The 21,437-nt window shown below is 46.5% G+C and overlaps 1 protein-coding gene across 22 annotated transcripts in view; it reads right to left on the bottom strand.

The window, feature by feature from the left end:
• The window catches only part of LOC144755239 (scavenger receptor cysteine-rich domain-containing protein DMBT1-like), a 593,569-nt gene that overhangs the window by 177,915 nt on the left and 394,217 nt on the right, over positions 1-21,437 (bottom strand). For 12 of the 22 annotated variants that reach the window (XM_078643959.1, XM_078643958.1, XM_078643963.1 and 9 more), the window contains 2 exons: positions 11,324-11,353; positions 1,164-1,193 (listed from right to left, as the gene is read on the bottom strand). In XM_078643959.1, the coding sequence (XP_078500085.1) occupies positions 1,164-1,193; positions 11,324-11,353 (60 nt within the window). The remainder of the gene's footprint in view (positions 1-1,163; positions 1,194-11,323; positions 11,354-21,437) is intronic. The other 10 variants (XM_078643957.1, XM_078643965.1, XM_078643961.1 and 7 more) reach the window with 1 other exon arrangement.

Here is a 21,437-nt window from a genome sequence, read left to right as displayed (position 1 = left end):
TTTGGTGGGTTTGAGAGGCTGGGAGAAAGGTAGTCGAGATGTGAGTGGGGTGTGCTCGGGTTGGGGGCTCTTTTACGATTCGCTAGAGTTGCCTTGTCGTGGTGAATTTCTCCGGTGGTCTGGAAAGGGTTGTGGAGGGAGGAGAGGGTTATGGGGATAGGGGTGGTGGTAGAATGTGGAAATGAGAAGGGTCGGAGATTGACTATTAAGGGAGGAGCGTTGTTGTTGTTCTTGGATATCAGTGGATGCAGCGCTAAAGTTCATGTCTGCCTGCTGCATATCACAGGTTGCAGCATTATTCAGTCTCTTTGCCAGTTCCATATTAGAGGGTGCTGTGTTACATGGCCGTCTGCCTGGTGCATATTAGAGGGTGCAGCGTAGCAAGACCTGTCTCCCTGTTGCGAATCACAGAGTGCAGAGTTACAGGGTCTGTCTGCCTGTTGCGTGTCAAACGGTGCAGCCTTACAGGGCCAGTCTGCCTGTTGTGTGTCAGAGGGTGCAGCGTTACAGGGCCTGTCTGCTGTTGTGTGTCAGAGGGTGCAGCGTGATAGGGTCTGCCTGCCTGTTGATTATCAAAGGGTGCAGCTTTAGAGGTACTGCATGTCTGTTGCATATTAGAGGGTGCAGTGTTACAGGGCCTGTCTGTCTGTTGCATATCACAGGGTGCAGCGTTACAAAAACCTGTCTGCTTGTTCGATGTTGCTGGGTGCAGCATTGCATGGCCTGTCTGCCTGTTGCGGGTCAGAGGGTGCAGCATTACATGACCTGTCTGCCTGTTGCATGTCAGAGGGTGCAGTATTACTGGGCATTTCTGCCTGTTGCAAGTCAGAGGGTGCAGTGTTACGGGGCCTGTCTGCCTGTTGAGTGTCTGACGGTGCAGCATTACAGGGCCTGCCTGACTCTTGCATGCCAGAGGGTGCCGTATTACTGGGCCTGTCTGCTTGTTGCATATCACAGAGTGCAGGGTTACATATTGTTGAATACCAGCAGACGCAATAGTACGTGATCTGTCTACCTCTTGAATCTACGAGGGTAGAGTTATGGCCCTGACTATCTCTTGTGTAATGTAGGGTGCAGAGTTGCATGGACCCTCTACCCCATAATAATAGAGTGCTGCGCGACTTTCAGTAGTGGGTAATTCCAGCAGACTGCAATATGCCTACCTGTGGAAGCCTCTGGAGTGCTCATAGAAGCTGTAAAGGAAAAAAACAAAATATGAATGTTTACAACTGCGGCAGCCTTATCCACGTTTGAAAAAACTGTGATGTAGTCATTACTGTTTCTCACCCTTACTACTGGCCAAACCCCATACTGTAGGCCCCTTTACACACATACTCTAATGCCACCAACAGCCTTTCTACTATCTGCAGAGACACAATGACCATCAGATGCCTGTGCACGATCCTTAACTTTCACCAAGATACAGAAATGCCTTGCAGTACCCGAGACAGCGTCAGCAAGAAGGAGCTCTCGTCACTGACACAGAATCAAAGGTCATTTAACAGCTTCTAACACATACATTCATGTTGATGCTTTGTGTAGCAAATCAGATCCAAGACTAACATACAAATCCCAGCAGCAGAGCCATTTAGTTATGTTACCCAGGATACCGGCACAAGGCACAGATGGATGGGACAAGGAAAGACCAACTTTCTTAAAGTGCCATTTTTAGAATTCTGAGTTAGAAAGGATTTGGAATGACAGTGCATGTGAGCGTAAACAACATGCCTCTATCTGCTCCCCAACGAAAGTTAGCACTTATCAAATGTAATAAGGTAAACCAGTGTTAGTCAATGAAAGACATAGGCCTTACAACAGTGAAAAATGACTTTATCAGTTTTTCACTGCCAGGACATGTAAAATGCTAGTAGACACATCCTACTTGTTAGATACAATGCACCCTGCCATATGAGTCTTTAGACCTAGCTTCGGGGTGACTTATAACTATTAAAAAGAAAGGTTTAGGACTGGCAAAATGGGTACTTTGCAAGGTTGAAAAGGCAGTTTGCAGGTGCACTACAGTCTACAGTGAAATACCTGAGACGTGTATAAAATGCTACTATAGTGGGTGGCACAAGGAGTGCTGCAGGCTCATTGGTAGCATTCAATTTGCAGGCCCTGGATACAGGTAGAATCATTGAATAGAGACTTACAAGTAGGTTAAATATGACCATTAGGTGTTGTCCAATTTTACCATGTTTGAAGGAGGGTGCACATGCCCTTTAGCACTGGTTAGCAGTGGTAAAGTGCACAGAGTTATAAAGCCAACAGAAATAAAACCAACAAAAAAGGAAGGGTTTAAAACAAAAAGTTTGAGAGAATGCCACACTGAAGATGTCAGGTCTAACACCAGCCATAGCCTTTTCAGTGATAATCTTTGGCCACGGGAAATAGTTAAGGAGCAGAGGCAATTCAAGTTTATGAACCAGGAAATTCAATTTTCATTCAGCTGCATCATAATCATTTTCTTGTGCAGACTCTGGGGCTTATTAACAAGCCCATTGCGACCCCTGAACGTCACTTTTTGTGATGTTCCGGTCATGCACAAGGCTTAGACATATCTACAAGGCCATGTAAAGTCAACTTGCGTGGCTTTCCATGGCCTTGTAGATGTGGAGTGAGGCAACACAGCACAAGTTCCTGCATTGCCTCACTTTGCATCTGAGAGGCATGCCTTGGTCGTTGCAGTGGTTGTTCCCATGGTACGGCCATAGGTTTTGACACATTCACAGATTTACAACATGGTGTAAATCTGGGAATGCATTAAGATCATGTGCCTCCCCAGGAGAGGCATAAGGAGTAGTTAAAACATGATTTCTCATCGTTTTTTCCTCTGTACATGTGCACTGCATTCTGGTGCTCAAATGGAAAGAGGAAAACACCTATAATGATTGTTTTTGTGCATGAAGGTAGCCCTTCCTGCACAAAAACAATCATGCCACCAACACATACATTCTTGCTCCATGGTGCAAGAGTGTCTGTGTAGGTGTACAGCTGCTAATTGTGCGCAGGTGCCGGCTGAAAGTACAGGAATGCACTGGATCTTGTAAATACAGTGCATTCCTGCCCTTTGGTATTTTTCGTAGGGCAGCACAGCAAAATGAATTGCTGTGCTACCCTATGCAAATTCTTTGAAATATGCCCCTCAACTCTTTGGCAAACTCTTCCCGTAGAACGTGGGAGTCAAGAAACTTTCTTTTACTTCTTTTATTTAGTAGGAAACTGAAAACGTTTCTTTTCACTCAATACGTGATAATCTAACTCAGGTATCACCACCTCCAACTCATACCTACTGTGTCTGTATCTATATGGTCCTAATAGCTTATGTTCCATATGTGCTTCAGTTTCTAGATCATTCAGCACCCCATTCCCCATTTCTGAATTCCTTTATGGCTACCCTTTTCTCATCCTTTGTCAATTGCAGCTCTTCATTGCTTTCCAAAGATAGTTCTGCTTCTCTGCAGTTGTTTTTATGTAATACCACCCATATCGTGCCAACCCTCAGCTCTCTGAGAATACGGAATCTAAGTACAGTGCGCTCCAGCCATGGTCAACTTATCTACTACTCCCAAAGGGTTTCAACTATTGCCATGTGCTCTACCTGAGGCATGGAGTCCTTGGGATGAGTTTGGGTCTCCTGCCTCTCAAACGGATGGACTATGTCTTGACCTTAAATAGAAAAAGACAACGTATGCCTTTCCATACTCTTTCTCATTAAAGGTATTGTGACGTTCACATGAACATCCAGTGGTTGCATTATGTCACTGCTTCTGGGACGTGGGTTTTGTGGTACATTTGAGGGAAAGATTGTTGTGGGTGAAAGTATATCAGTTTCTCTCCAGAGAATCTTCCTAATGCAAAGTTTATGCACAATACTTTGCGACTTTTCCTTATCAGTATGCTTTTGCTTTAAAGGAGGATCAAAAGGACAGGCTACAAATGGGCCCTTAAGGCAAAGAGGAGATGTTCTGCCTCTGAGACAGCAATTACCTGACATTTCCATTGGTTTTAGCGGGTATATAATTCCCTTGAGGATTGGAAGAGAGGGGACATAAAATGCCATTGGGATTGGGAACTGATGGACTTGGCCCATCCCTGAACTTTTTGCCTTCCTCCTGTATTTTGTCTGACCTGTTTTTGTTGGTTTTATGGCTTTTTCACTGCTGATCAGTGCAAAAGTGCATATGCTCTCCCTATTATAAATTGATGTATGAATTAGTGATTCCATGATTGGTTGGTTTGATTTACTTGTCAGACCCTCGTACAGTGCACTGAGGGTTCCCAGGGCTTATACACCAAATTTCTGCTGGTGGGCTTGCAGCACTGGTTGTGCCACCCACAGAAGCAGCCTGTAAAAGTGTGTCTCAGGTCTGCCATTGCAGAGCCTGTCTGCAGTCTGGTACTGCCATGGTAACTGGGCAAGTGCACCTACTTTCCAGTCCCTAAACCTACACCTCTCTGCATATTAGTCACCCCTATGGTAGGCCCAAGGGCAGGGTGCATTGTAGGTAAAAGATAGGACATGACCTGGTGTGTGTGGCATGTTCCCCATAGGCCAGAATGGGCAAAGTGATTATTAAATCCTATAATTCTAACTGACTCAGGGAACTAGGTAGACATTCGAGTTTAGTATGCCTGAACTCAGAATGATAAAATACATCTTTTAGTGAAGTTGGTTTTAACATTCTGTGTTTGAATATACCACTTGTAGAACATGGGTATTGTCTTGTCTAACCATCCAAACATGGCCCTGCTAGGTTGTGTATTGCTTGTCTGGAGTTTGAGTGACATGGGCTGGGGGATTCCAGGAGACAGGGTGAGTCAGCACAGGGCTGAATAGAGAGATCTGCATGCAGATATGAGGGAGGAGTTGCATCCGGGACTGAATAGGGCTGTGCCTTCCCTCCACAATACTGGCTCCACCTCCTGTGGTGCGTCTGATGTCCCTGGCCTGCACTGTGAAAGGAAAGAAGGAGTCTTGTCAACAAAATGCTCCAGGACTGACCAGAACTGGTTTGGACTAGGCAAAGGCCTCTCTGCCTTCAGAGAACAAAGGGAAAAAGAGTATAAAAGAGGGGACCAAGCCCCCAGAACTTTAGATCATTGTTGCGAAATATGAAGAATCCTTTGCTGAGTAAAGGAACTGAAGAGACTGAGGAGAGACTATCCCTAAGCATGAGGGTTTAGCCAGCAGAAGAGGATCGACGTTGCACCAGACGCCATCGCATCACTGGGAAGCGTGTCGCAGGGCCTGCGCAGCTCAGAAGAATCGTTGAGTCGCTGCACGGCCGTCGGGCGTGCATGCATCGTTACATCAAGGAGAAGACACCATTTTTGTTCATTGCACCAGATCTTCATTGCATCATGGCGCTGCTAGTCGCATCCCCACGGAAGCACAGTAAGAAACCGACGCATCACCTACCCAGGCCGAGAAGAACCAACGCATCCCCTACGCTTCAGTAGGGACCCTACGCATCACTGTTCTTGCGTGTAAGGAACCAACGCATCACCTTCCCTGCAAAACTTTCGTCGTATAGCGTTACGCATCCTAAGTTACATTGAACTCAAAGTGTCACATTTTACATCTTAAGAGAACTAAGCTAATTCTACCATTTTTAAAGTACAGTATTGTGGATTTTTGGAGTTTGTGGTCTTGTGTTAAGTCTATATAAAAATATTTATGTTTATACTACAACTTGTGTGGTGTCCATCTGTAGTGTTGTCACAGGATGCTGTATGTGTTCATAAATGCTTTACACACTGCCTGTCTGCTCGTGCCAAGCTACCAAGGGGGTGAGCAAGGGTTATTTTCGGAGTGTACCCCCTTACCCTGACTAGACGCAATGATATGATATTATATGATAAAATGATTTATAGAGCGCACGTTCACCAGCGGTTTCTTGGCGTATGGGTGGAGAGGCTTAAGACTGAGGCAGTGGGTGAGAGTTAGTTGTATGCCTGGGAGAAAAGCCAGGTTTTAAGCGGTTTCCTGAATTGTGAATAGGAGGGTATTTGGCGCAGTTCCGGAGGGAGAGAATTCCACAGAAGTGGTGCCTGGGTCGAGAATCTCAAACAACTGTGTTTTTTTCGTTTGATTATGCAAGTGGACAAGAGGTTCAGACTGGAGAAGCGTAGGTCGCGGGGAGGGACATAATGATGAATTCTGGAAGCAATAAAGGTGGGTCTGTGGGAGGACAGGGCTCTGTGGATCAGGCAGCCAAGTTTGAAGAGGCTGCGCTGGGTCACTGGGAGCCAGTGTAGGCTCTTGAGTAGGGGTTTGCTGTGGCTAAACTTCGGCTGGCCATGGACTAGCATAGCTGCTTGATTGTGAACCAGTTGAAGTCAGTGGGATTGGTATGCAGAAATTCGGGCATGCCGTGAGTTGGCGTAGTCGACGCAAGACATGACTAGAGCCAGGGTGACTTGGATGAGAGCCTCATGTGATAGAAATCTACTTTTCCTGATTCGACGTAGGCGGAAAAAACAGACAGAGACCACCGAGTTGATTTGGGCCTTCATGGAGAGGTCACTGCTAATGTTGACACCTAGACTCTTGACCGAGTTGACTGGGGATGGTGGGCATCCCAGGGAGTGGGGAAAAAAAGTTCCATGGGTTGCCTGGGGGCCCTGTGAGGACCAGCTCTGTCTTGTTTGGATTAAGTTTTAGCTAGTTTGTGTTCATCCAGTTACTGATGAAGGTCATGGTGGATTGAACGTTCTCTATAGAGGAGGGAGAGGAGTCGATATTAAAGATGAGCTGGAGGTCATCTGCATAATTAAATATGACTACTGCTGTTTTCTGGAGTTTAGAGATCAGGGGGAGAATGTACAAGTTAAACAAAAGGGTAGAGAGGGAGGAGCCTTGAGGGACTCCGCAGGTCAGTCTTTTTTCCTCCTCCGAGAAGCTGGAAAGGCGAACCGCTTAATAGCGGTCGTTGAGGAAAGAGATGAGCCATCCCAATGGTGGGCCTCGGATGCCAGCGCTCTCGACACAATCGAGTAACAAATTGTGGTTGACGCTGTCGAAAGCCGCCGACAGATCCAGGAGCACCAGTGCCTGCGTGAAATTCTGATCGGCTCCCTTTCTGAGTTCATCATGGACCACCAGGGCAATAGACTCGGTGGAGTGTTGGGGCCTAAACCCAGCTTGATGGGGATTTAGGAAGTGGGAGTTTTCCACAAAAGTCCTTAGGCGATTTGTTACGAAGGCCTCCTGGATTTTGCCCAGTAAGGGAAGCAACGATATAGGGCGAACGATACTAAGTACCTGGGGGACAGCACCTGCTTTTTTGAGGATAGACTACCACAGTTTTGAAGGAGTTGGGGACAATTCCCGTGGTGAGGGAGTTATTGAGGAGAAAAAGGGGGGGATCGGGGATATTGGGAAAGATCTCCCAGGCAATGTGAGGGGTGCAGCTGTCCCGAGGAGAGCAAGAGCAAAATTTTTGGAGGAGGGAGAAAAAAACCTCCTGAGTGATCAAAGTGAAGGGAGTAAAGAGAGAGGGGTTGCGGGGAGCGTAACCAGAACAGGGGGTGAGGCGACCTTGGGGTTACTGGCTTTGATGTTGGTGATTTTATCGATAAAGTAAGTATTAAGGGAATCGCAGGGGGATTGTGATGGCAAGGGTTTGATAGTGACGTGGTCGGGTTTCACAAGTTCGTCCACAATGGAGAAGATGTCTATGGCTTTACTGGTTGATTCCAAAATCTTTGAGGAGAAGTATTCAAATTTAGCTGTAAGAATGGCGGTTTTGTAGTTTTTTTAGGCTAAAATAAAAATGGATTTTTTAAGGGGACAATAATCGAGTCACCATTTGCACTCGGTTTGGCGTAGGGCAAGTTTTCTATCCTTGAGGTCCTTAGTGAACCAATGCTGGGCGTCCTGGGGCCTCTTGTTTTTGAGTTTTTTCAGGGGAGCGTAGTTATCTCTTGCCAGGGCCAACCAGGCATTGAGGTCTTCAGCCTGAGTGTGTGGTGAGACCAAGGGTCCAGTGGGCTGAGAGGTGCAAGGCATGGAGGTAGATACAAATTAACAAAGAGTAGGGATATTGACCCAACTCCAGTTCCTGGTCATGGAAGGGTCGGGTGGGGGTTTTAGTGATAGAGGGGATGGGGATGGATAAAGCAATAAAAAGGTGGTCAGACCAGGTACAGGGAGAGATCTGAAAGTCGGTGATGTTGAGGTTTGAGGTCCAGACCTGGTCAAGGGTGTGTCCTTTTATATGGGTGACTACTTTGATGTGCTGGATGAAGTTCATGCCATTGAGCAAATCAGAGAAATCTATCGAACAGGGGCTTTCACACGGGTCATGTGGCCAGTAATTAAAGCCCCCTATGATCAAAATTCTGGCATGATTGATCGCCAGCTCCGCTGTCAGGTTGCCGAATAGTTGGAGACAATTAGGCATGTGGGCAGGGGGCCTGTAAAATAGGGCACATGTAAAAGGAGAACCTTTGGATTCAAGCTTAAACACTAGGATATCAATAGAGGGGATTTTTTGGGTGGTGAGAGAGGTGAATTTATGAGATTGGGAGATAATGGCCGCAACTCCCCCCCCACCTTGCCCTCAGGCCTGTTGGCCTGGAGGACGTAGTAGTGGTCTGGGATAGCGGCCAGAATGTCCAGAGTGGATTCGGTTGTTAGCCATGTTTCTGCTAGGAGCAGTATGTCTGGCTTGATGGAGTCAAGAAAATAGAAGGTCTCAAGCTGGTGCTTAACCATAGAGCGGGTGTTGAGATACCATATGGACAGATGGTCCTGGGTGAGCCTGGTGGAAAGGGGTGAGGTTTTGGGGAGGGTGACCCTTGGGCTAGTGGGTAACGTGCGGGCAGGAAGGTGGGGGATGGTGCTGTGAGTGGTATTATTTTGGGACAGAATCCCGAGAGTGTTTAGTGTTCGGCCGATATCTGGGTGGATGGGCCATTCCCCCTGAAGGGATTTAAGCTCTATTGAGGAGTAGCGAAGAGAAGCACAGGCATGGTGCATGGCCCCTGGCCCCGGTCGGCCACATGCAGACGGGCTTGCCTTTGGCGCTTCTTCGGCGCGCCTGCAGCGCACCCGCTGGGCGCCTCTGCTGCGCGACGGGAAGCACATCGACAGTTATAGGCAGAGACACGGCTATAATCGCGGTGCTCCGCCCCCAACTGCCAGCGAGGAAAGACTGCCTGCCTGCGTGAGCCTGCACCCTCCACAACAATCGGGAGAGCCCCTGGTGGACCGGGGTGCAGGCGGAAAGTGCAGGAAGGAGGCAAGTAAGTGAGGAGATAGTTTAAAAATAGGCACTGTGCAAATGAGCAATTGTAGTTAAAATTGTAATTAAAAAACAGAGCGTACAACGAGGTGCAAGAGGTACTCAATTGTGACTGCTGGGCATATTGATCGCCGAGCCTTACATTCCAACCAACGTTTCCCACTGCATTCAGTCAGCGCGTGTCCACATTTGGTCAAAGGTACCTACCTCTGCCAACTTGAGACTCCCAAATCTAACAAGAACCCCTGCCCTGCTTTAAAGAGTAAGAGCGAGAGCTCTGCCATAAACTTGTGGGACTTCTACTCTGCCAACCTGAAGTCCTAGTGTCTCGTTTGGAGGCGGGGGAACTGAGGGGTTTCTGATGGCAGTCTCAACTGGCTTCACTAGCTGAAACCTGTGAATTTGCAGCCGCCCGCACCTGACAGCCAGGTCTGAGCAGTGAATTTCCACTCTGTTTAATGTGAGACAACTGTGGGTGATTTATCTGCATGGGACCTCCAAGTAAGTGGACTTGAGAAAGAGCGGAGAGAAATGTCCCTTGTGCACAGATAAATTATTTCTTGTGTATCAAGCACAATTCTTTTTCAGCTTTGCAGAACGTATGTCTGCTGCAGCAACGGATGCACTATGGGCAAACAAAACCCTGACAGGCAAGTAACTATCCCTAAATATGGAAGCAGGTGCTTCACTGAGGAAAGGGGCTGAGGTGAGGGCCTCCAGTGATCGGGTGCACTGGCAGCCACCCCACCCGCTGCACTCTTGTCAATACGCCTAGTCTTCTCCCCAGAGCGGACTCTGTTTAGTACTCACTGCTCCTGCTTATTATGGAATTTAAGAAGGGAATTATGAGTCTTAATAAGACATTTTCCATTGCCACTCACTCATTCTTTCTGTTTATTGTTTTTTGTTTTAAGCACAACCAATATACAGAATGATATTAAAAAGGAAACAGACATCGCAACATAAATGAGCGAAAAAGAAATTTCTGAGAGTTTCCTCCATGAAATCAATTCATGGAGTTCATTAACTTGGTCTCAAATCACTTCGTACTTTTGCCCAATGCCTATTATTTAATTTGACATTTTTGTTGAAATGAGGAGGGTCGGAGATTGGGCATTGAGGGAGGAGCGTTGTTGTTGTTGTTGCATATCAGTGGATGCAGCGCTAAAGGGCCTTTCTGCCTGTTGCATATCACAGGATGCAGCATTATGCAGTCTTTTGCCTGTTCCATATTAGAGGGTGCTGTGTTACAGGGCCGTCTGCCTGTTGCATATTAGAGGGTGCAGCGTAACAAGACCTATTTCCCTGTTGTGAATCAGAGTGCAAAGTTACAGGGTCTGTCTGCCTGTTGTGTGTCCGAGTGTGCAGCGTTACAGGGCCTGTCTGCCTGTTGCAAGTCAGAGGGTGCAGTGTTACGGGGCTTGTCTGCCTGTTGCGTGTCAGACGGTGCAGCGTTACAGGGTCTGCCTGCCTGTTAATTATCAAAGTGTGCAGCTTTAGAGGTAGTGCATGTCTGTTGCATTTTAGAGGGTGCAGTGTTACAGGGCCTGCTTGTCTGTTGTATATCACCGGGTGCAGAGTTACAAAACCTGTCTGCTTCTTGGATGTCGCAGGGTGCAGCGTTGCATGGCCTGTCTGCCTGTTGGGTGCCAGAGGGTGCAGCATTACAGGACCTATCTGCCTTTTGCATGTCAGAGGGTGCAGTATTACTGGGCGTATCTGCCTGTTGCATGTCAGAGGGTGCAGTGTTATGGGGCCTGTCAGCCTGTTGCGTGTCAGATGGTACAGCATTACAGGGTCTGTCTGACTCTAGCATTTCAGAGGGTGCAGTATCACTGGACCTGTCTGCTTGTTGCATATCACAGAGTGCAGGGTTACATATAGTTGAATACCAGCAGATGCAAAAGTACATGATCTGTCTACCTCTTGAATCTACAAGTGTAGAGTTATGGCCCTGACTATCTCTTGTATATTAAAGGGTGCAGTTTTGATTGGACTCCCTACCCCCATAACAATAGAGTGCTGCGCGCCTCTCACTAGTGGGTAATACCAGTAGACTGCAATATGCCTACCTGTGGAAGTCCCTAGAGTGCCTGTAGAAGCTGTAAAGGAAAAAAACGAAATATTGATGTTTACGTATGCGATAGCCTGATCCATGTAGTCATTACTGTTTCTCACGCTTACCGCTGGCCAAATCCCATACTGCAGGGCCCATTGCACACACATACTCTACTGCCACCAACAGCCCATCTACTGTCTGCGAGGACACAACGACCATCAGATGCCTGTGCACAAGCCTTAACATTCATCGAGATACAGATATGGCCTTGTGGTGCCCGAGACAGCGCCAGCAAGAAGGTGCTCTCTTCACTGACACTGAATCATAGGTCATTCAACAGCTTCTACGCAGACATTCATGATGATGCTTTGTATAGCAAAACTGATCCAAGACTAACACACAAATCCCAGCAGCAGAGCCATTCAGTAATGTGACACAGGATACTGGCAGAAGGCACAGATGGTTGGGACAAAGAAAGACCAACTTTTTAAAGTGGCATTATTAGAATTCTAAGTTAAAATCTGACTTTACCATTAAAGAGGATTTGGAATGAGAGTGCATGTGAGCGTAAACAACATGCCCCTATCTGCTCCCCATCGGAAATTAGCACTTATCAAATGTAATAAGGTAAACCAGTGTTAGTCAATCAAAAGAACATAGGCCTTACCACAGTGAAAAATGACATTAAGAGTTTTTTACTGCCAGGACATGTAAAACGCTGGTAGACACATCCTACTTTTTTGATACAATGCACCCTGTCCTATGAGTCTTTAGGGCCTAGCTTAGGGGTGACTTATAATTAACAAAAAGAAAGGTTTAGGCCTGACAAAATAGTTACTTTGCAAGGTCGAAAAGGCAGTTTATAGGTGCACTACAGGTTAGAGTGACATACCTGAGACATTTTTTAAAAAGCTACCACTGGGTGGCACAAATAGTGCTGCAGGCCCACTGGTAGCATTTAATTTGCAGCCCTGGATACAGGTAGTATCATTTAATAGAGAGTTACAAGTAAATTAAATGTGACTATTAGGTGTTTTCCAATTTTACCACATTTGAAGGCGGGAGCACATGCACTTTAGCACTGGTTAGCAGTGGTAAAGTGCACAGAGTTATAAAGCCAACAGAAATAAAACCAACAAAAAAGGAAGGGTTTAAAACAAAAAGTTTGAGAGAATGCCACACTGAAGATGTCAGGTCTAACACCAGCCATAGCCTTTTCAGTGATAATCTTTGGCCACGGGAAATAGTTAAGGAGCAGAGGCAATTCAAGTTTATGAACCAGGAAATTCAATTTTCATTCAGCTGCATCATAATCATTTTCTGGTGCAGACTCTGGGGCTTATTTACAAGCCCTATGCGACACTTGAACATCACTTTTTGTGATGTTCCGGTGGTGCACAAGGCTGAGACATATCTACAAGGCCATGTAAAGTCAACTTGCGTGGCTTTCCATGCCTTGTAGATGTGGAGTGAGGCAACACAGCACAAGTTCCTGCATTGCCTCACTTTGCATCTGAGATGCATGCCTTGGTCGTTGCAGTGGTTGTTCCCATGGTACGGCCATAGGTTTTGACACATTCACAGATTTACAACATGGTGTAAATCTGGGAATGCATTAAGATCATGTGCCTCCCCATGAGAGGCGTAAGGAGTAGTTATAACATGATTTCTCATCGTTTTTTCCTCTGTACATGTGCACTGCATTCTGGTGCTCACATGGAAAGAGGAAAACACCTATAATGATTGTTTTTGTGCATGAAGGTGTCCCTTCCTGCACAAAAACAATCATGCCAACAACACATATATTCTTGCACCATGGTGCAAGAGTGCCTGTGTTGGTGCACAGCTGCTAATTGTGCACAGGTGCCGGCTGAAAGGACAGGAATGCACTGGATCTTGTAAATAAAATGCATTCCTGCCCTTTGGAATTTTTCGTAGGGCAGCACAGCAAAATGAATTGCTGTGCTACCCTATGCAAATTCTTTGAAATATGCCCCTCAACACTTTGGCAAACTCTTTCCGTAGAACGTGGGAGTCAAGAAACTTTCTTTTACTTCTTTAATTGAGTAGGAAACTGAAAACTTTTCTTTTCACTCAATACGTGATAATCTAACTCAGGTAGCACCAACTCCAACTCATACCTACTGTGTCTGTATCTATATGGTCCTAATAGCTTAAGTTCCATATGTGCTTCAGTTTCTAGATCATTCAGCACCCCATTCCCCATTTCTGAACTCCTTTATGGCTACCCTTCTCTCATCCTTTGTCAATTGCAGCTCTTCATTGCTTTGCAAAGACAGTTCTGCTTCTCTGCAGTTGTTTTTATGTAATACCACCCATATCTTGCCAACCCTCAGAACTCTGAGAATACGGAATCTAAATACAGTGCGCTCCAGCCATGGTCAGCCTATCTACTACTCCCAAAGGCTTTCAACTATTGCCATTTGCTCTACCTGAGGCATGGAGTCCTTGGGATGAGTTTGGGTCTCCTGCCTCTCAAACGGATGGACTGGTACTGCTATGTTGACTGGGCAAGTGCACCTACTTGCCAGTCCCTAAACCTTCCCTTCTCTGCATATTAGCCACCCCTATGGTAGGCCAGAGGCAGGGTGTATTGTAGGTGAAAGGTAGGACATGCCCTGGTGTATCTGGCATGTCTTAATAGTGAATTACAGCCATTTTTGGTTTTCACTATTGCAAGGCTACCTGTTCCCCATAGGCCAGAATGGGCAGTTTGATTATTACATCTTATAATCCTAACTGACTGCAAATTGACAATGAATAACAATGGTGACCCCACTTCTCTCCAGGGGGATCTTCACGCACAACACATGGGTGATGTGTCACCCTCGGGGGGCATATCTGCTCCCAAGGAAGCCTGGTGCGCCGGGCAAGTGTTCAACCACAGGCTTTGGTCCCCGGCTTGGGAAGCCAGGTTCAGGTGTTGTCTGACCTGGTGAGAGGGGCAACTGTAATCAGTGTCCTGACTGATGTAACTTCTAGGGGTACCACTACAGTTGGGAGGGTGCAGTGCTCTGGAAGGGGGTGCAGAGAGAGTGAGTCCTCGCCTCTGACCCAGGTACAGTCCGAGGGTTTAGACCCTATGTTGGAGGGCCAGGTTCAGGGTGTCCCCTCTGACTTGGAAGCCAAGTTGCAGGATAGAACCCTGAAATGGTGGGCGAATTGTGCAAGACACCTGCTGCAGGCACCCTGATAATTCTGGAAGGGATTACCGCTCCAGGTGGGAGGGTACAGAGCCCTAAGGAGGAGGACCGGGTGCGGGAAAGGCCACCCCAGTCTTTGGTCCAGCCACTGGATACAGGCCTGGACCAGTGGTGGGTCAGTGTCAGGATGTCATTCCTGACCTGACAGGAGGGAGCGTGGACAAAAGGTGCCAAGCACCTGGGGCTACTGCCCCCGCTCTCGGACGCCACAACGGTTTGAGATCCCTGAGAGTCATAGTGCCTGGGTCTCAGCACTGACTACTGTCAGTGGCCACTGTGACTTGATGTCTGTCTGTTGGGACACACCTGTGAGCAAGCTACGGTTAGGTGCTGCACTAATGGTGTCCACAGGTCAGAAGAAGGGTTCCGCATGGGTTAGCATGGTGGGCCCTGAGAGTATGGACAGAGGGATCCAAAAAGTGTCAGATTAGTGTAGAACTGGAATATGCCCCTGCTGTTGCGGGCCAGAGTCCATGTTCTATCGCCAAAGCAGGGAATCCCATCAAGGTAGTGATTGGTCTACCCTGGATTTTGTCTGGAAGGGGGTTGTGTTGGATAAGCATGGGCATAAAATTCGTTCCGCTCGCAGATTTTCTAGATTTTCTGCAATTTCGCGATCCGCGAATCGCGTGAAATCGCGGCAAAATCCGCAAATCCGATAGCGGGACGAATTTTGCTCAGGAAGCACTTACAGGGTTGTAACCATTTACAAAATGGTTACAAAGAAATTACCTTCAACTTGGGCACCTGATGTAACCCTGTAAGTGCTTCCTGAGCGGCGCCTCGTTGCCTACTTGCAACTATTATCTGACCCTGCTCTGACCCTCGAAGCAGGGTCAGAGAATAGTTACAATTAGGCAATGAGGCTCCTGTCACTAAAATTAAACCTCAGCAGGAAGCACTTGCAGATAAATAAAGCAGGTGCCCGAGTTGAAGCTCAAATTCAGTAACGCATTATAATCAGCCCAAGAATCTAGTGAGCACGGTCGATGCTAGGCAGGTGTGCTTTCTCCCCAGATCTACCGTCTACAATTAGCTGTAATCCGTGATGGGGGTCTAGGCATCCACGAGTTTCTCGAGCGCAATCCCCCTGTACTTCCAGTGACCAGCACTTACTGCTTTCTCCTCATTTGCTGCTCTGATCGGTCTCTGACCTTTATAAATGAGAGGCATGTGAACTCGCACAGAAGCCCTGCCCATGTGGCCCCTTCCCACACGCACTAGGCTATGCAACCTCTTCCCTCCCTTTCCCTCACTGTGATGGACAGCTCACTCAAGGGACCTTGGCGCCTATGGGCGTGGTGGCAAAGTCACAGATACACGTGGTGAATTGCCACTCTTCTGGGCCTTTACACAGCTGTAGTGTAGGAAAAGCACAATACATTTACCCAACGAGGTAGCACTTACTGCTTTCACCTCATCTGCTGCTCTGATCGGTCTCTGACCCTTTATAAACAAGAGGCATGTGAACTCGCACAGAAGCCCGGCCCCACACACACTAGGCAATGCAAGCCTTTCCTGCCCTTTCTCTCACTGTGATGGACAGCTCACTCGAGGGACCTCGGCGCCTTTGGGCGCGGTGGCAAAGTTACAGACACACGTGCTTTCACATGACTGTCCAACTCTTCTGGGCCTTTACGCAGCTGTAGTGTAGGAAAAGCACTATAAGTTTACCCAACGAGGAAGCACTTACTGATTAGCCAGTAGAAAGTACTCCAGTTAAGTATGGTGCAAATTGCAAAAAAATCCGCGATTTCACGGGAAAATCCGTGAATACGCAGATTTGTTTGCGATTTCGCGCGAATTCGCGGACCGCTGATTTGAAAAATTCTCCCATACCTGGTGTTGGACTTGGCCATTTTTGCAGGGCCATCCCTGAACTTTTTGCCTTTCTCCTGTATTTTGCCTCACCTGTTTTTGTTGGTTTTCTGCCTCTGGGCACTTTTTCCCTGCTGATCAGTGCTAAAGTGCATATGCTCTGCCTATTATAAATTGATGTATGGATTACCGATTCCATGATTGGTTGGTTTAGTTTACTTGTCAGACCCTAGTACAGTGCACTGAGTGTGCCCAAGGCTTGTACACCAAATGCTGCTGGTGGGCTTGCAGCACTGGTTGTGCCACCCACAGAAGCAGTCTGAAACACTGCGCCTCAGGTCTGAAATTGCAGAGCCTGTGTGCAATCTGGTACTGCCATGTTGACGGGGCAAGTGCACCCACTTGGCAGTCCCTAAACCTTCCCTTTTCTGCATATTAGTCACTCCTATGGTAGGCCCAGTGGCAGGGTGCATTGTAGGTAAAAGGTAGGACATGCCCTGGTGTGTGTGGCATGTCCTAATAGTGAATAACAGCCATTTTCGTTTTTCACTATTGCAAGGCTACCCCCATAGGCCAGAATGGGCAGTTTGATTATTACATCTTATAATCGTAACTGACTCAGGGAACTAGGTAGAAATTCGAGTTTAGTATTCCTGAACTCAGCATGATAAAATACATATTTTAGTGAAGTTGGTTTTAACATTCTGTGTTTGAAAATACCATGTGTAGTAAGTGGGTATTTTCTTGTCTAACCATCCAAGCCTGCCTCTGCTAGGTTGTGTATTCCTTGTCTGGAGTTTGATTGACAGGGGCTGGGGAATCACAGGAGACAGGGTGAGTCAGCACAGAGCTGAATAGAGAGAGATCTGCATGCAGATGGGAGGGAGGAGTTGCACCGGGGACCTGAATAGGGCTGTGACTTCCCTCCACAATACTGGCTCCACCTCCTGTCATGCCTCTGATGTCCCTGTCCTGCACTGTGAACAGAAAGAAGGAGTCTTGTCAACAAAGTGCTCCAGGACTGACCAGAACTGGTTTGGACTAGGCAAGGCCTCTCTGCCTTCAGAGAGCAAACGGAAAATGAGTATAAAAGAGGGGACCCAGACCCCAGAACTTTAGATCACTTTTGGGAAACAAGAAGAAACCTTTGCTGAGGAGAGGAACCAGAGAGACTGAGGAGACACTATCCCTAAGCATGAGGGATTGGCCTGCAGAAGAGGATCTATGTTGCACAAGACGCCATCGCATCACTGGGAAGCGTGTCGCAGAGCCTGTTGCAGCTCAGAAGAATCATTGAGTCGCTGCACGGCCCTCGGGCGTGCACGCATCATGTTGCATCAAGGAGAAGACGCCATTTGTGTTCATTGCACCAGATCTTCATTGCATCATGGCGCTGCTAGTCGCATCCCCACGGAAGAACAGTGAGAAACCGACGCATCTCCTCCCCACGCCGAGAAGAACCAGCGCATCGCCTACACATCAGTAGGGACCTGACGCATCACCGTTCTTGCATGTAAGGAACCAACTCATCACCTTCCCTGCAACACTTTTGTCGTATAGCGTTACCCAACCTAAAATACATCGAACTCAACGTGTCGCATTTTACATTTTACTAAGCTAATTCTACCATTTTTAAAGTACAATATTGTGGTTTTGTGACGTTTGTGGTCTTGTGTTAAGTAAGTCTATATAAAAATATTTATTTTTATGCTACAACTTGTGTGGCGTCCATCTGTAGTGTTGTCACCGGGTGCTGTATGTGTTCTCAACTGCTTTACACACTGCCTCTGAGATAAGCCTGTCTGCTCGTGCCAACCTACCAAGGGGGTGAGCAAGGGTTATTTTAGCAGTGTACCCCCTTACCCTGACTAGACACAAGTGTCCCTATTTAGTCAAAGGTACCTACTTCTGCCAACTAGAGACCTCCAAATCTAACAAGAACCCCTGCCCTGCTTTAAAGTAAGAGCAAGAGCTCTGCTATAAACTTGTGGGACTTCTACTCTGCCAACCTGAAGTCCTAGTGTCCCGTTTGGAGGAGGGGGAACTGAGGGGTTTCTGATGGCAGTCTCAGCTGGCTTCACCGACAGAAACCTGTGAATTGTCTGCCACCCGCACCTGACAGCCAGATCAGAGCAGTGAATTCCCACTCTGTTTAAGGTGGGACAACTGTGGGTGATTTATCTGCATGGGACCTCCAAGTAAGTGGACCTGAGAAAGAGCAGGGAAAAAATGTCCCTTGTGCACAGATGGAATATTTCTTGTGTATCAGGCACATTTATTTTTCAGCTTTGCAGAACGTATGTCTGCTGTAGCCACGGATGCACTATGGGTAAACAAAACCCTGACAGGCAAGTAACTATCCCTACATATGGCAGCATGTGCTCCACTGAGTGAATAGGGCTGAGGTGAGAGCCTCCAGTGACCAGGTGCACTGGCAGCCACCCCACCCGCTGCACTCTAGTCAATGCGCCTAGTCTTCTCCCCAGAGCGGACTCTGTTTAGTACTTAATGCTCCTGCTTGTTATGGAATTTAAGAAGTTAATTATGAGTCTCAATAAGTCATTGCCATTGCCAGTCACTCATTCTTTCTGTTTATTGTTTTTTGTTTTAAGCACTACCAATATACAGAATGATATTAAAAAGGAAACAGATATCTCAACACCAATGAGCGAAAAAGAAATTTCTGAGAATTTCCTCCATGAAATCAAATCATGCAGTTCATTAACTTGGTCTCAAATCAATTTGTACTTGTGCCCAATGCCTATTATTTAATTTTACATTTTTGTTGAAAAATAGGACACAAATGTGCTAAGAACATTAATTGAGTTTGGACAATCAAATGTATTCCATCAAAAACAACCACATTTCTGTTAGCATGTGAGACTAAATTACCAGACTTGCCAAATAAATATGAATAGAAATGACACAGTATGCAATGAGAACGCCTAATAAATATTTTGTTTTTAAAAAGGGATAATAAAAAGTAACTAAAAGAACCACCCAACATGCATACATCAAAAGAAAATGATTTTACAAAACAAAGTAGAGTAAGAGAGCAAGAGCAGAAAAGATAATCCTACTTCATTTTTTAGTATTCTTCAAAACAGTCCATATATACCTGAATTGATGGAACAGTCACCAATGGTAAGGGTTTCTCATTAATACTATATTGGCCTGTTTGTTCAACAAGGTTCTACTTTCGAAAGCCTTAGAATTTTTTTTTGCTGCGATCAATGCTTTAAAATCAAAGGGGCATATTATCAACAAGTAGCGATATTTATCGCTATCTAAGCTTAGCAACATTTTTTCTATCGCCGTGCATCGCCGGATTTTATCGTAGAGATAACGTGCTATTGGCAACCTTCATCTCAAATGCGATACAATTTCCGGTGTTAGCGGCGAAATGCGTGAATATCACTGGTAATCCAACGATATTCACGAATTATTGCCAATGGGGACTTAGCCAGAATATCCACCTCCTATTGGATATAATGGCTAAGAACAGGCGTTCATTTTCAGCGATATTCGCGCTTAGCGCAAATTTTTTAATCGCAACTCCTGCGTTGATAATAGGCAATAGCGATGTTAGCGACTGCTTTCAGTCGCTAACAGGTTGGGTACGCCCACTATGCATGTCATTAGCGATAAATAGCGCTGACATGCAAAGCGGGCCCCAAACCACTCACTATCGCCTACAAACTGTGGCTAACTGCTGTTAGCGACAGCTTGCTAATAGGGCGATGAAATTATCACCGCTTTGCGGCAACTAAATCGGCAAAAATTTCATATTGCCCACCTTGATAATATGCCCCAAAGTTATCGTTCCCCTCTGGAGTTATTAAAGGTGGTGCCTTGGTCTGTGGACACTGTGTTCTTACCTGGGGAGTGGTAGAGTATACGTAGTTTGTGGGAGTGGTTATCTGAGGATTTTACAGCAATCCTTAGGTATTGACAAGAATACAGGAGTCCGGATTGAAACTTCGAGATGGTGATGTTGGATTGATGTATGCAGGTAATGCCTTCGCCCTTTTTGTGAGGTCTGTCTAGTATTATGATGTTGTAAGTTGGGGGGACTAGAAGGTCTAGGCATTGCGAGGATGATTCAGTGAGCCAAGTTTCTGTTTGGATGGTTATGTCCATTTTTAGTTTTAGAATGAGGTTGGCGATGTCAGAGGTGTGTTTTAGGGCTGAGCGGCAGTTTAGTAGGAGGAAGGAGATCTTGTTTGTGACATTCTCTAAATAAGGCTTGTGATTTTAGGAGGTAGGGGTTATTGCTTGAAGGTTATTCGGGTTTATTGTTCTGTGATTCAGTTGGGAGGTTCTGTTTGGGTTGCTGGGGACTGGGAGAATAGAAAATGTGTCCTTATTTGTGATGGGGCAAGTATAAGTTTCGTTGAGAGGTAGTAAGGTTTGAATTTCCAAGTCCATTAAGTAGTTGGGGAGTTTGAGTGTACATAAATGTTTTTTAGTCAGAGGCAGGGGATAGTGTTTATCACGATGCTGGCTGTAGCTAGAGAGTTTTGAAGTAGATTGAGTTTAGAGAGAGAGTTTTCTGTGAGTTGTAAGATGTTTCTGATTTCTAGGATAACACTTTGTAGGTTTAGGGAAGTGAGGTTAGTTTGGTTTTGAGTGAGGCTAGTTCAGATTGCTAAGAGGGGGAGGCGGGATCGGCGAGCAGAGAGGAATGGGGATAGTATTGCTGGGGGTTTGATGACTGTGATGGCAGTGTGGTAGGTTTGAGTGGCTGGGAGAGAGGTAGTTGAGAGTGAGTGGGGTATGCGCGGGTTGGGGGCTTTTTTACGATTCAATAGAGTTGCCTTGTCGTGGTGAATTTCTCCGGAGGTCGGAAAAGGGTTGCGGCGGGGTGAGAGAGTTATGGAGATAGGGGTGGTGGTGGAATGTGGAAATGAGGAGAGTCGGTGATTGGGTATTAAGGGAGGAGCATTGTTGGTGTTGCATATCAGTGGATGCAGTGCTAAAGGGCCTTTCTGCCTGTTGCATATCACAGGATGCAGCATTATGCAGTCTCTTTGCCTGTTCCATATTAGCGGGTGCTGTGTTACAGGGCCATATGCCTGTTGCATA

This window comes from Lissotriton helveticus, chromosome 5_1 (genome assembly GCF_964261635.1).
Source record: "Lissotriton helveticus chromosome 5_1, aLisHel1.1, whole genome shotgun sequence".
In the NCBI taxonomy this organism is placed as follows: Eukaryota; Metazoa; Chordata; class Amphibia; order Caudata; family Salamandridae; genus Lissotriton; species Lissotriton helveticus.
The sequence above is the reverse complement of the archived record's forward strand: the minus strand, read 5'-3'. Positions and strand labels throughout refer to the sequence as shown.